This window comes from Dasypus novemcinctus, chromosome 1 (assembly GCF_030445035.2).
Source record: "Dasypus novemcinctus isolate mDasNov1 chromosome 1, mDasNov1.1.hap2, whole genome shotgun sequence".
Classification (NCBI taxonomy): Eukaryota; Metazoa; Chordata; class Mammalia; order Cingulata; family Dasypodidae; genus Dasypus; species Dasypus novemcinctus.
This window is the reverse complement of record NC_080673.1, coordinates 46073559-46087402: the sequence shown is the minus strand read 5'-3', so window position 1 is coordinate 46087402 and position 13844 is coordinate 46073559. Positions and strand designations below refer to the sequence as shown.

At 41.1% G+C, this 13844-nt stretch overlaps 1 protein-coding gene across 2 annotated transcripts in view; it reads right to left on the bottom strand.

The window, feature by feature from the left end:
• Positions 1 to 1712, bottom strand: part of PRMT9 (protein arginine methyltransferase 9) — a 53736-nt gene extending 52024 nt beyond the window's left edge. The window contains exon 1 of one of the 2 annotated variants that reach the window (XM_004472740.5): positions 1190 to 1712. In XM_004472740.5, the coding sequence (XP_004472797.1) occupies positions 1190 to 1378 (189 nt within the window). In that variant the 5' untranslated portion in view covers positions 1379 to 1712. The remainder of the gene's footprint in view (positions 1 to 1189) is intronic. The other variant, XM_071214457.1, reaches the window with a different exon arrangement.
• Positions 1713 to 13844: the final 12132 nt, after the last annotated feature.

The window sequence follows — 13844 nt, the reverse complement described above, 5'->3', positions numbered from 1 at the left end:
AACAAAATACAACCATTTGTCTCAACGTTGCCATATGACTCAACTTTAAATATCTAAAATTCTGACCTTAAAATAAACTAAGGTCTGACAATAGACAGACCATAAGTGAAACAATGAACTCGAAATTTAACTCTTTCCTCAAAATCGGCACCAAATATCCCTAAAGAATGTTCGGCAGAAATCTGCATAAACGAAATCTGAAGGAATAAACACCTAACTGTGAATGAGGGGCCCACCTTCCTTTGCCCTAGTTATTTATTTTTCCTGTACTGTTAAAGCAGTGGTTCTCTACCAGCCATCCCCTAGCCCCTCCACATGAGGAATGTCTGGAGACATTTTTGATTGAAGTTACTGGGGGTGAGTGTGTGACGGAGACAGCAGAGACTGCTGCTGACATGTAATACATAGATGTTAGAGATGCTCCTAAACATCCTGCAATGCACAGGAGAGCCCCCACAAGGGATTGATTACCCATCCAAAATGGCAATAGTGCTGAGGTTGAGGAAACCCTGTGTTAATGCAAAGTACCCTGAGGCTGAAAACTGAAAACAAAATCAAGTTAAATCACTTTTAAGTTTAGATTCTAAAATTATTCGGGAAAAAAAAAAGATACAGCATTTCGACAAAACAACTGTCATATATCTAATAATTGAAGCTTAAAGAATGAATCATAGAATGATGACCACTTTAGTCTTACTGCAAACTTTATTCAACTTCAGAAACCCAGAACATTCCTTCCACACACTGTAGGGACAAGCGCAAAGGCTAAGAGGCAGGGGCATGTCTGAATTGGATTAAGGGGAGGGAGAGGATCACCCGATGCCTCGTTGGCCGTACTTGGGATTTGTAACTGAGACAGAGGCTTTGAAATAGAGAAGTGACATTATTTTTGTTGTAAAAAGTTCACGCTCGTCGTGTGGAGACAGACTGCAGGGAAAAGCCCAGTTGAGAGCCTACTGCGAAAGTCGGGCAAGAAATTATTGAACCTGGGTACTAAAAGAGGACATGGTGAGAAGTGATAAGATTCGGGATATATTCAGAAGGTGCAGCCAGCAGTACTTTTAATGGGCTGGTTGTGGGTGTGAATAAAAGACGTCAAGGATGAACCGCAAAAAGAGCAACACCAGCCGCGCACCCGGTCCCTCTACACCCAACTCGGCTTGCTAAAGAGGAAGAGAAGTGCACTCACCTTCACGTCGTCTTTCAACTCGGGCGCCAGGCTAAGCACGAGGAGGTAGTGGGCATAGGCGGTGCCGAAGTCCTGGGCGCTCAGGCAGTGTTCTGCGCTCTGCAAGGACCGCGACACCAGCTCTTCCCGGCCGGCCGCCCCGGCGCCACCCCGGGCGCCCCTGCGGGGCCTGGGGCGCGAGTTGGGCATGACAGAGTCGCCCACCTAAACCTGAGCTTGTATAACCAAAGGGAATGTGCTTTCCACAAACCGAACGGGAAAACTCCGGAGACCTGCGCTTACAAGAACCTACCGAAAGCCAAAGCTGCTCCTCCACTGCAGGTGCGCGAGCACGCCTCGGCCTAGCCAAAAGCCCCGCCCTCTACGGCGGCCCGCGCGGACCGCGAAGCACCATCCGGCCACTGTAATCAGACCCAGGCCGGCGACGCAACTCTGCAAACGTCAGCGCGTCCGACGGTAGCACGTCGTGGCTCTTCTCCCGGAAAGGTTGGGATAGGATAGGGGCACGAAAGCCGCAGCACGTGCGCGTGAGAGACTTTGTGGTTGGTGTTTGCTCTCTTCTCTCGCCCTTCTTTCCTCTTTCCGGCTGAAAGCAGATCTTTCGGTCCAATCTCATTTTCAGGAGAGAAGAGAGAATAGGTATTAATTATAGCTAAAAGAAAATCATTTTGCCCCCAATTTCTAATACGTTACTGGTGAATATCCTTTAACAAGAAGCAACAAAAAAATAGAGCATTTTGCATATCAAACTAATAAATTTTGGTGGTTTCTCCGAACTCAAAAGTCCGTAGTTTGCATGCGTTTTTTTCCTTCTTTGATCTGATTATACTTCACAAAGGATTTACCTTTGTAAATCGAACCAGTTCTTCAGAGTTCAGTTCACGGGGCCTACCTAGGAAAGGTAGGAGCTAATCGGAAAGCAGGGAATGTAATTAACCGCTCTTGAAATCATTACACCTAGCAGAATCTGACACAAAGTAAGGCTCAAAGTTAAGGACTCAGAAGTTTGTTAAATAGAAAATACATCCCACACCGAGGTTTTGTAAGTAGACTTTCCCAACTGTTCAGGTCCTTTTTCTCCCATCCTGATATATGTACTAAACAATGAAGGACAAAACTATCATATTTTCCTAGCAAGCCTGTAACGTCCAAACCCTTTCTATTCCTGGTAAGATGTAGCAGAACATGAAAATGCCATTGGACTTTTTAAAAAAGTGTTCTACTCCAAGCTTGGTGCTTTCTGGCCTATGCAATAGCCTTTCATTAAGATTCACTTTCTGTTTGGGTTGTTGTTTGATGACAAAGATTGTGGAAAAAGTAGATGCATAAGCTATTAAAAAATTCTACACACAAAAAAATTTAACTTTCTGTAAAAAGGCCTAATTAAACTGCCTTTCCTACTTTAGTCACAAGACTGCTACAAACATGAAATGATATGTATAAAAATATGAATAAAATGCTATGCATGGTCATTATTATCTAGAATTATAAAAGAAAAAAAAACTGTCTGGATTATTAATTTTTTTAAGTAGGTCACTAACATCTTTAAGAATTTGATGAAAATTGTATGCACAGAGCAGATGTGCCTCAAGCAGCTGAGCCCCCATCTAAGGGGGAGAGGGGATTAAAAAAAAAAAAAAGCTAAATGCAACCCATATGCAAGAGTCGAATGTAAATGCATTGGCTGGAAACTCCCTCTGAAAAAGCAGTGTGTGCTGAGATTTGGATAGGAGGAAAATCACCAAGACCTCACCTTTCTAGTCACATATGAGAACCCCTATGTGAGTCCCTGCTTCAGCTGTATTACTACACTTTACAGATAATCTCATACTCCAGTGCATTCTTTCCAGTTCCACAGGGGCCTAGTTTCTGTTAACCCACAATTTACCTTGTTTTACTTAGTTTCATTTTTTGATCTGTTCGATTCATAACCCAAGTACTCAAACAATTATATTGTACATATTTCTACCAAGTTAGTGTAGGCTAAGAGATGGAAGACAGACTTGACAAGAAGTAGAGAGAAAGGCAGAGAAAAATAAAAAGAACCAATGTTGGTTCTTTCATCATCACCTACATTATCAACCTGTGGACAGTGACTACTGCTAAAAAGGTATAAGAAATATTTACTGCCCTTGTGAAACACTTGAGATTATTTTACGGCTAAATTAAAGTATGATAAAGCTAGATAGGAAAATCACAAGGTGATTGGTATTTACTTGTAATTCATCTACAGCTTAAGGACACTCTGAATAGGGTAGGTCATTTTTTAAAAATAAGATGTCAAAACTAACTTGGAATATCTGGTCACCTTAGAAGAGGGAATACAAAATAAATTTTGGTTATTATTTTCTGTTATTTTACTTCAATCCTAATTGACACTTAGAATTATTCAAAAGTGTTCTTATTAATTGAAGTGTTCTTATTAATTGTAATTACCTTCCAGCCCTTTTTGAAGAGCCCTATATTCCATTAAAAAAAATCCAGAAATACAATACAAAACTAATGAAGAATAAAGCTTCTACTTCTTAATCCTTAAACAAAGATTTCTTTAAAAATATTAAGTCCTCACTCCTTTGTTCACAGTAGCCTTCCATTTCTTAACAAAAAAGAAGCCAAAGTTGTAATCTTTAACTTTGAGAGTCTATTCAATTCTTTCATTTAGATTTTCTTTTTTTTAATCCTCTTTCAGAGTTCTAAGAAAAACCTCACTCATGTGGAAAACCACTGCATGTTTAGTTGTGGTTGACTTTCACCATGTTCTGTGTACCATGTCAACAAGCAAGGAAGCAAAGCTAAGTGAAGTACTATTAATCAACTCCCCAGTGTGCAAATTTGAAGGTTACCAGAAGTGAAAAAAAGGCCCACAGGAAGCACATTAGCAAAAGATAAACACCATACTGGACACAAGGTATCCTGTGTTTATGCCTTCTATGGAGTCATATCTTTTTTGGGTGACCTAGTTTGTTCTATTTTGAAGTTTGGACAAGTGCTCTCTTTATGCATTTTAGAGTCGTTTGGGGAGATTTTTAAAAATATCAATGCCTGAGAGATTGGCAAAATGGATTTTTAAAAAGGCATGACCAACCAACTATATGCTGTTTACAAGTGACTGTCCTAAAATTTAAGACAGAAGTAATGTGAAAGGAAAAGAAGGAGGATGGAAAAAAGTATTTCATGAAGTAGTAACCAAAAGAGAATAGGGGTGGCCATACTAATGACTGACAAAGTAGTGGGTTTTTTAAATTTTTTTTAAGATTTATTTTTCATTTATTTCTCTCCCCTCTCCCCACCCTCCCCCACCCCCCCTACCCCCGTGTCTCCTCTCTGTGTCCATACACTGTGTGTTCTTCTGTGACTGCTTCTATCCTTATCAGAGGCACCGCGAATCTGTGTTTCTTTCTGTTGCATTATCTTGTTGTGTCAGCTCTCCATGTGTGCGGCGCCATTCTTGGGTAGGCTGCACTTTCTTGCGCGCTGGGTGGCTCTCCTTACGGGGAACACTCCTTGCATGTGGGGCTCCCTTATGCGGGAGACACCCCTGTGTGGCATGGCACTCCTTGCGCGCATCAGCACTGCGCATGGGCCAGCTCCACACGGGTCAAGGAGGCCTGGGGTTTGATCCGCGGACCTCCCATGTGGTAGTCGGACGCCCTATCCATTGGGCCAAGTCTGCTTCCCCAAAGTACAATTTAAGTCATAAACCACACTAATGCAGTGTTATTAAATAAGATGGTATATAGGAACTCTTGTATTTTGTGTATTTTATGCGTGGCTTTTCTGTTAACCCATAACTTACCTAATAAAAATAGAATTTAAGTCAAAACTGCCTCAAGGGACAAATGACTGTATATATTTAAAAAAGGGCCAATTCATCCAGAAGATGTAACAATTTTAAATGTATATATGCACATAATATCAGAGCCCCAAAATATATGAAGCAAATTTTGAAGGGACAAATAGATGATTCTACAATAATAGCCAAAGACTCTGATATACCATTTTCATCTGAACAAACAGTAAATATGGAAACAGAGAACTTGAAAAATACTATAAAGCAGTTAGGCCTAAAAGACATACATAAAACACTTTACCCAACAACAACAGAATACACGTTCTTCTCAAGTATACACAGATCATCCTCTACTATGGACCATATATAGGTTACTGTATTAGTTAAAGGGGTGCTGATGCAAAATACCAGAAATCTGTTGGCATTTATAAAGGGTATATATTTGGAATAGAAGCTTACATAGTCACAAGGCCATATAAAATCTAAGTTACTTCCCTCACCAAAGTCTGTTGCCATGTGTTGGAGCAAGATGGCTACCAACATCTGCAAGTGTTCAGCCTTCCTCTTCCTCTTAAGTCTCATGGTCCCAGCTTCTTCCAGTATCAGCTTTAGGCCAGGATAAGTCTCATCTCTCTCCCAAGGCTTGTTCCTCTCTGGGCTCAGCTGCTCTGGTCTCTCCACAAGGTCAGCTATAGCCTATCAGACTCTCTCTTTTCCCAGGGCATCTGCAATGTCTATGGAGCCTTCTCTATTCCTCTGTGTTCTTCTCCTGTGTGTTTACTTCCCAGGGCTCCAGCATCAAAACTCCAACTCTTTCCTCTGCCCTGTCATTAGCCAAACCACAGCCTTAATCATAATTTAATCAGGTCAAAGTGAAACCTCTGAATTTAATACAATCAAAGGGAAACACGCCCAGAGGAACAGACCAGTTTAGAAATGTAATATCCAATATCTATTTTTGGAATGCATAAATAATATCAAAAACTGCTACAGTTACAAACAAGTTTCAATAAATTTCAAAAGGTGGAAATCATATAGAATATCTTCTACAAACACATTGGAATGAAACTAGAAATCAACAACAGGGAGAACTGAAAAATTCTCAAATATGTGAAAATTAAAAAATACACACTTAACAAATGGGTCAGAAAAGAAATTGAAAGGATAGTAGGAAATACATTGAGACAAATGAAAACGAAAACCCAACAAATAAAAACTTATGGAATGCAGCAGAGGCATTGATCAGAGAGAAATTTATAGCTATAAATAATTAAATTTTAAAAGAAGAAAGATTTCAACTTAGTAACCTAACCTCACACCTTGAGAAAGAAAACAAAGAGCAAATTAAGTACAAATTAGAAGGAAGGAAAATATAAAGGTTAGAGTGGAGATAAATGAAATAGACAATAGAAAAACAGACAAAATTTAAAAATCAAAAAACTTTAAGTTTTTAATTGACAAAACTTTAGCTAGACTGAAAGAGAAGGGAAAGGACTCAACTTAAAGAAGTCAAATTAATTTTCACATTACTACCACCTTACAGCTATAAAAAGGGTTTTAAGAAGACACTATAACAAGTGTACACCAACAAATAAGATAACCTAGAGGAAATGATCAAATTCCTAGAAATATACAAATTACCTAAACTGACTAGAGAAGTCAGAAGATCTCAAACAAACAATAACAAGAGACTAAATCATTAATCAAAAACTTTCTGGGAAGTGCATGTGGCTCAACCAATTGGGCTCCCATCTACCATATAGGAGGTCCAGGGTTTGATGCCCAGGGCCTCCTGGTGGGGCAAAGCAGGCCCATGCAGTGAGCTGGCCCACACAGAGTGCTGGCCCACATGGGAATGCAGCCCCATGCAGGAGTGCCGCCCTGAGTAGGAATGCCGCCCTGCGTGGGAAAGCCACCCTGTGCAGGAGTGCCAGCCGACACGGAGAGCTGGCACAGCAAGGTGATGCAACAAGAGACACTGAGGAGAGAAAATAAGAAGACACAACAGAACTGGGAGCTAAGGTGTTGCAAGAGAGTAATAGCTTCTCTCCCACTCCAGAAGGTCTCAGGATCAGTTCCTGGAGCCGCCTAATGAGAATACAGGCAGACACAGAAGAACACACAGCGAATGGACACAGTGAATGGAATGGGAGGGGGAGGGGGGCAGAGAGAAATGAATAAAAAATAAATCTTAAAAAAAAAACTTCCCACCAAAAGTGTCCGAGAACAAATAACTCCACTGGAGAATTTTACCAAATATTCAAAGAAGAATGAATACCAGATCCTTCTGTTCCAACCCAACTCCTGAAGGGCACAGGTCATGGCTGACAGCAAGACCAAAGAATGCACAGGGTACTGAGTCAGACATGAGCTTTGACTTACATACAGGAGAGAGTCTCTGACTGCAGCCAGTTGGAGAATGAAAGTAGCACCCTGCAAAGAAGAGAGAAAAGATGGGGCAATATATGGGGTCTCAGAACAAAGACATTCCACAGGGTATGAGAACAGAGTTTCTGCAAGAGTTCATGAAGTGCACAAATGGGGTGTCTGGTGACGTTATACCAGGAAGGGAGTATACAGCCTTGAGAAGATTAGAGTTTGCAGTAACATCTGTACTTTTTTTTTTCCCTCCAGGGAAGCTTGTTACTTTTTAACTAGTGAGTGTCCAGGTTAAGCCAGTGGCCACTGAGCTTTGGGCTGTGTTTCATTTAAGGAGGGGAAGTCTGGGCCCTGGAATCCCACAATCCACCCCCAGGCAGCAGCCAGTGTTGACCATGAACACACGTCGCAGCCACATTCCACAGCAACAGTATAACAGACAACAGTAAGAGTCTTTTCCTAAAAGCTAGTAGACCCATGAAGACATGTTGCCAGGGCTAGGAAAGAGAATTAAACCAGTCAGATAGGGGGTCAGTAGCTAATTTATCGATGTGCTATAGGTACTCTTGCATATGATTTAAAGCTTGTGAAATATCATGGGAGTCATCAGGTATACACAACATTGAACATTAATGAGGGCACGGGTCCCACCTTGTCCTGCGGTATGAATTTTGAAAGCCATTCTAAGCCATCATATCCTAATAGAGGTTTAGACTTACTCCTTTACAAGGGAAAAATATATTTATGAGTTTTTTGTTAAGGCAGTAGCTGGATTTCAGTTTTAAAGGAAAAGATCTTGTTCCAAAGTTACCGATGGGTTGTATTATATCTTGCCAGCAAGGAGTTCCACTCCACCCAGTTTGCAGGAGTGACAGTCCAAGGAAGGCCAGTAGCAACCAAGGATGGCAGTTCGGTGCAAACTGAACATTGTGTCTGATTGTGGGCATGGGTTACTGCTGAAGCCCATTGCAGGAAAGTATTGGCTAGGGCACTACAGGAAAAAAAGATGTTTATGGGGAACAGTAAAGGGCCAATCATGCTTGTCTATCAACACACAAGCTGCATTTCCATTAGTAGACAACAAAGTACCAGGAAAGGGGGTTTTATGAGGAGGCTTCAAAAATCAAACATTTTCCCCTTCTAAATTCTTTGAGTTTTCTTCAGTGACATAAAAAACTAATTTAGGCATAAGGAGAGTCATATAGGTACACAGAGAGCTACAGTGGGAATAGGAGACCTCAGATTATTACTAAAGATTTTTACTGGAATTTTTTGTATAAATTGTGGTCTTATAACAATGGTTTGGGGGATGCCTATTCCCCATGGGTTTAAGATTCCCAATCATCAAGGCTGCATAGGCCAGTACTATGGCCAAAGGACCTCATTTTCTCCAGTTTGTACTGTTTGAGGCATAGGCAAAAATCAATTATTATTACTTCCCCTTTTGGACTGTAGGACTGCTGGTTCTTTAACTTGTATTTTCAATGCCTACATCGGTCCTTCTGTTAGCATTTCCACTAGAGCAGGGGTCTCAGCCAGTGCTGAATTTATATGAGTCAAGGCTGGATATACCCTCTTAGTCCATTTTTGTAAAGATCCTTTGTTGCCTTTATTTGTTCCTTTAAAAGTGCATTCAGGGAAGTGGACTTGGTCCAAGGGATAGGGCACCCACCTACCACATGGGAGGTCTGTGGTTCAAACCCCGGGCCTCCTTGACCCATGTGGAGCTGGCCCATGCACAGTGCTGATGCACACAAGGAGTACCATGCCACACAGGGGTGCCCCCGCATAGGGGAGCCCCACATGCAAGGAGTGTGCCCCGTAAGGAGAGCCACCCAGCATGAAAGAAAGTGCAGCCTGCCCAAGAATGGCGCCGCACGCACAGAGAGCTGACACGACAAGATGACACAACAAAAAGAAACACAGATTCCTGGTGCCGCTGATAAATATAGAAGCAGTCACAGAACACACAGCAAATGGACACAGAGAGCAGATAACGGGGGGGGGGGGGGGGGGCGGGGTAAGGGGAGAGAAATAAATAAAAAATAAATAAATATTTAAAAAATAAAAGGCCATTCATTCTTTCTATAAGACCTGCAGCAGTGGAGTTATAAGGTAGATGGAAAGTCCAAACAATATCCTTGTCCATAGCCCAAGACTGCATGAGGTGACTGGTAAATGGGAAAGCCAACAAGAGTCCCTTGGCAGTGTCTGCAGCAGTGAAAGCATACGTTGCCACTTGTGACAGTGGGAGGAGACCAATGTAATCTGCTTTCACCATGCTACTGGAGTTTGTACTCAGCCAATATGTCCTATCCAGTGAGGTAATTGCTGCGGTCATCAGAGCCAGCACAAAGGACACTCATGAGTGACGTACACAAGCTATTGGCAAGTGACAGGCAGCTGTAACTGCTGGGCTAGGCACCACAGGGTCTGAGAGCCACAATGTCCACTTTTCCTGTGAAGCCACTCTGCTGCTTCTCAGGTCTCAGCAGCATGGCAGCTGAAATGGGTGTTAGAGGAGTGGGCAGGGACATGATAGACAGTTACCTGTAGTGGCTGACAGGGGTCCCAGATGTCCTTCCATAGATCTCTCCCCCGCAGACGGCAGCCTACAACAGTCCGTTGTTCTTGTTATCAAGTTGCCATCCAGGTGGTAAGGACTTTGTATACTGCCCAACTATCAATACAGATTGTTAATGCATCTCCAGGCTCATGTACTATAAACATCTACAAGGCTCTTAACTCAGCCTACTGACTGCTTTGCATGGTGCCTGTTTCCCACCAAATACTGTTAGTGCTAGGCTGCAGAGCTACAGTTGGCCATAGCTAGTCTGTCCACTAGCTGGACTGTCCATGTATCATGCATTCTCTGGGACCATTCCTATGCCTTCTTTAGTGGGCACTTCAGTGGCCCCCTTGGGGGTTGTAACTTGGGCTGAAGAATATTTCACGTATTTCAGGGGCCTGGGATTTTATGCATTTTGATACTTAATGGGCTAGAATTGAAGACACTGCACTGTAGTAGGTAAGCTTTCCACTTCGTTCCGGTACTTAATTGCACACTACCAGAGTGAGGCTTGTTGCCAGTATCCATAATCCACCCCTGGATTGGGATAGCAGTCTTTAGAGTGACCGGACCCTTTTGGGATAAGCCCTCCACTTGCAACATGGCACAAAGTTGCTTTTTAAGGGGCTGTAACATAATTCAGCCCCTTTTTGCAATAAAAACCCAAGGGTAGTAGTTTAGAAGGTTGTCTTTGCCACAAACACCACCCAAAGCCAATATTGGTGCTGGCTACATTCAATTCCCAGGGTAAGTAGAGGTCCACTCTCCTTAGTACTTGAGCCTGTGCTGTTGCCTTCTTTGCTTCTTCAAAAGCCCCCTGCTTGGGGTCCTCCCATTCCCATTCACGACCTTTCCTGATTAACACATACAGTGATTTAAAGATTTGAACTAAATGAGGCTGAATGGTCTCCAGTCCCCCAACAACCCTAGAAAGGTCATCATTTTTTTTGGAGTTTGTTATGTGGGAAAACATTCTACTCTATTGATTGCAACAGAGGGTATAGTTTTTGTCTTACCCGACCAAATACCCAAGAACTTGACAGAGGAGACAGGACCTTTCAGCTTGTCCTGATTGATTGCCCATCCCCAGCTTTTAAGATGAGATACTATTGTTTCTGATGCTTCTTGAATTCTTAAAGAAAATTACTGGTTAACATAATATCATCAATATAATGAAATACGGCTATAGCCACAGGATTCTTCCACAGGAGACAGATCCTTTGCCGTGAGGCTGTGACAGATGGTTGGGCTATGCACATAGCCTTGGGGAAACACTGTAAAAGTCCATTGTTGGCCTTCCCAGGGGCAGGCAAATGCAGGCAGGCTTGACTTGTCTAAGGCGATACTAAAGAAAGCACAGCAAGATCTGAAACAAAATTGATAGTGGCATAACTGGATACTAATTTCTTGCAACAAACCAGCAATGTTTGGGCCTGCTGCATACAGTGGTGATGTTATTTTATTTGACTCTTGGTAATCTAAAAAGTCAAGTACCACCTTGTGGCAGCCCCTCATGGCTACTCCTTTTATGTAGCTATAGGGCCATTTCTTCAGGGGAGGTGGGGCAAATAAGTTATGAGTCAAAGCATCTGCTTCTTGATTTCCAGGCATAACATAACATCTTTAAAATAATTTAAACCATTATTAATAATATTATACTGTTATCTAATATTATACAGAAAACATTATTAAATCTCTAGGAATTTTATACAGTCTAAGTATGATATGAACATTTTACCCATACAACTTTGATTAATAGAAGTTTAATTTTATAACACTTTCTGAACACTTTCCGTTTAACTTATAACATATTAAATGAACTTAACTATTTTTAGTACCTCACTTTTTTCAAGGTGGAAAGAACAAATTTTCTCCAATAGTTTGAAATAAAAAAATACTTTCTAGTGTTTGACTTTGAGAAAGCAAAGTGTAAAAAGTTTTCAGATTTGAACATTATGTTCTTTTAAAAGGGAGAAGACTTGTTTTTCTTAAACCATCAAGGACACAATAAGGCTAACATAAAGTATAAGAAACTATTTTGATAAAACAGTTTCTGCTTTGTATACTGATTATTCAGGAGAAAACTCTACTAAAACATACTAATAACTTAAGAAACTTTGTTACTTTAACAGAAAGAGCCAAATTTTAGTTTTGCATCAGTATACTATTTGATATTAAGGCTTTTAAAACTTCATAGATAGACCCATCAAATCTTACTCAACTTTGACCACAAAAATTCCCTTCCTGCCAACCTTTTGCACTTTCTGAATCCATTCAGCTTTTGTCCCACATTTCCCTCTTTTTTAATAAACAGTTATTTTATCTTAGGACAAAATTACTTCCTTTTTCCTTAATAAAAAGAAAAAATAAATTCTATGTACCTTACATACTTAAGTTACCAAAATGATTTTGGAAACTGTCTCCAAGCAAACCTCTTACAACATATGATTACCATCAAAATTAAACAAACTTGTCAGAATAATGATTCAATTTGGTTATATGGAAACATAACTTCTCTTCATTTCAAATACCTAGTAACGTGCAATATTAGGACATTGATCATAGGGAGCTTTAGTTTAGTATATCAGTTTTCCAGTGAGATATAAAATGAAGCATTTACAAGGACACATTTCTGAAACAATTTTCTGGAGGAAAGTTGGCAGGGGAGGCTGACTGTTATCAGGGTTAATCCATGATTGAATTACAGGCTTACAAAGCAGCCAGTATTTTTCTATTTTTTTTTCGTTGCATTTTCATTGGGTTGTCCAGATCAAAAGCTACTGAACTTTCACAGTACCAATTTTATCAATATGCCTATCGAGGTCCAATTAGAATTAACATCAAAACAGAACTGAGAACATTGATGTTGCTAAGTTTTTCTGCTTCTCCCAGTAATAAAACTAATTCCATGAGTCCCACAATCCCACAGGTGGACCATTCTGGTGGCAAAGGGTTTGGGGGTTGCTGCCAGAATGTTTTCCCTATCTCAGTTAATGCTCCAGCACAATATTTTCTTTTCTTTTTTTTTTTTTAAGATTTATTTTTTTTATTTATTCCCCCCCCCCCGTGTATGCTTGCTGTCTGCTCTTTGTGTCTGTTTGTTATGTGCTCTCTGTGTCTGCTCATTTTCTTTTTAGGAGACACCCAATCACTGGAGCTACCTCCATTCCCTGCTTGTCTCATTGTGTTTTCTAATTGAGTCTTCCTGTTGCCTCAGATCACCATGCCAGCCTGTTTGCTGAGACCAGCTCAGCAACGGGTTTGCACGAAGGGAAGGCGACACTGAACTGAAGAAATGAAAGGACAGAAAGAAAGACACAAGAGAGGAAATAAAGATGGGACCAGGGGACTCACAGCTTCTGAAACTGAGAGCCTCAACCCTAGTTTCCACATCGTATTTATTTAGGAACTAACAAGCAGCAGTTTGTTATTTACTATAGTAAGGGACAGGTGCAACATTTACGATAATAAGGTACAGGTCATACAAAGTTCAAATGCCTCCTCACACAAGCATTTTTTTCATGCTGACCAGATGATGTTCCATCTAGTCAAGGCCCAGTGTTCCTAAGCCTGCACTTTTTGTCTGCGTTATGGAAACATTTCAACCTCAAACCATGTTCCTTACTGTTTTCCCACAACAATTCCCCCTTTTTGTTTTTGCAAGGCAATGATGACACGTTTGGCGATTTCTTGCTGCTTCATACCCTGGAGGGTTTGTTGCTTGCATCTGAGGAGGTTGCTGTTACTATGGCAAGCATAGCTACCAGCAAATTGGGAGCAGTAACTGGCCATTTCTCCTTTTCCAACTGTTGTTTGGCTTCTTGACTCAGATGTTTAATTTGCCCCCATGTGGGGGGTGAAGCTGCTCTGATCTTCGGAGTGAGACCCAGCCATGTAGTTTCCAGCCTCAACCTCTC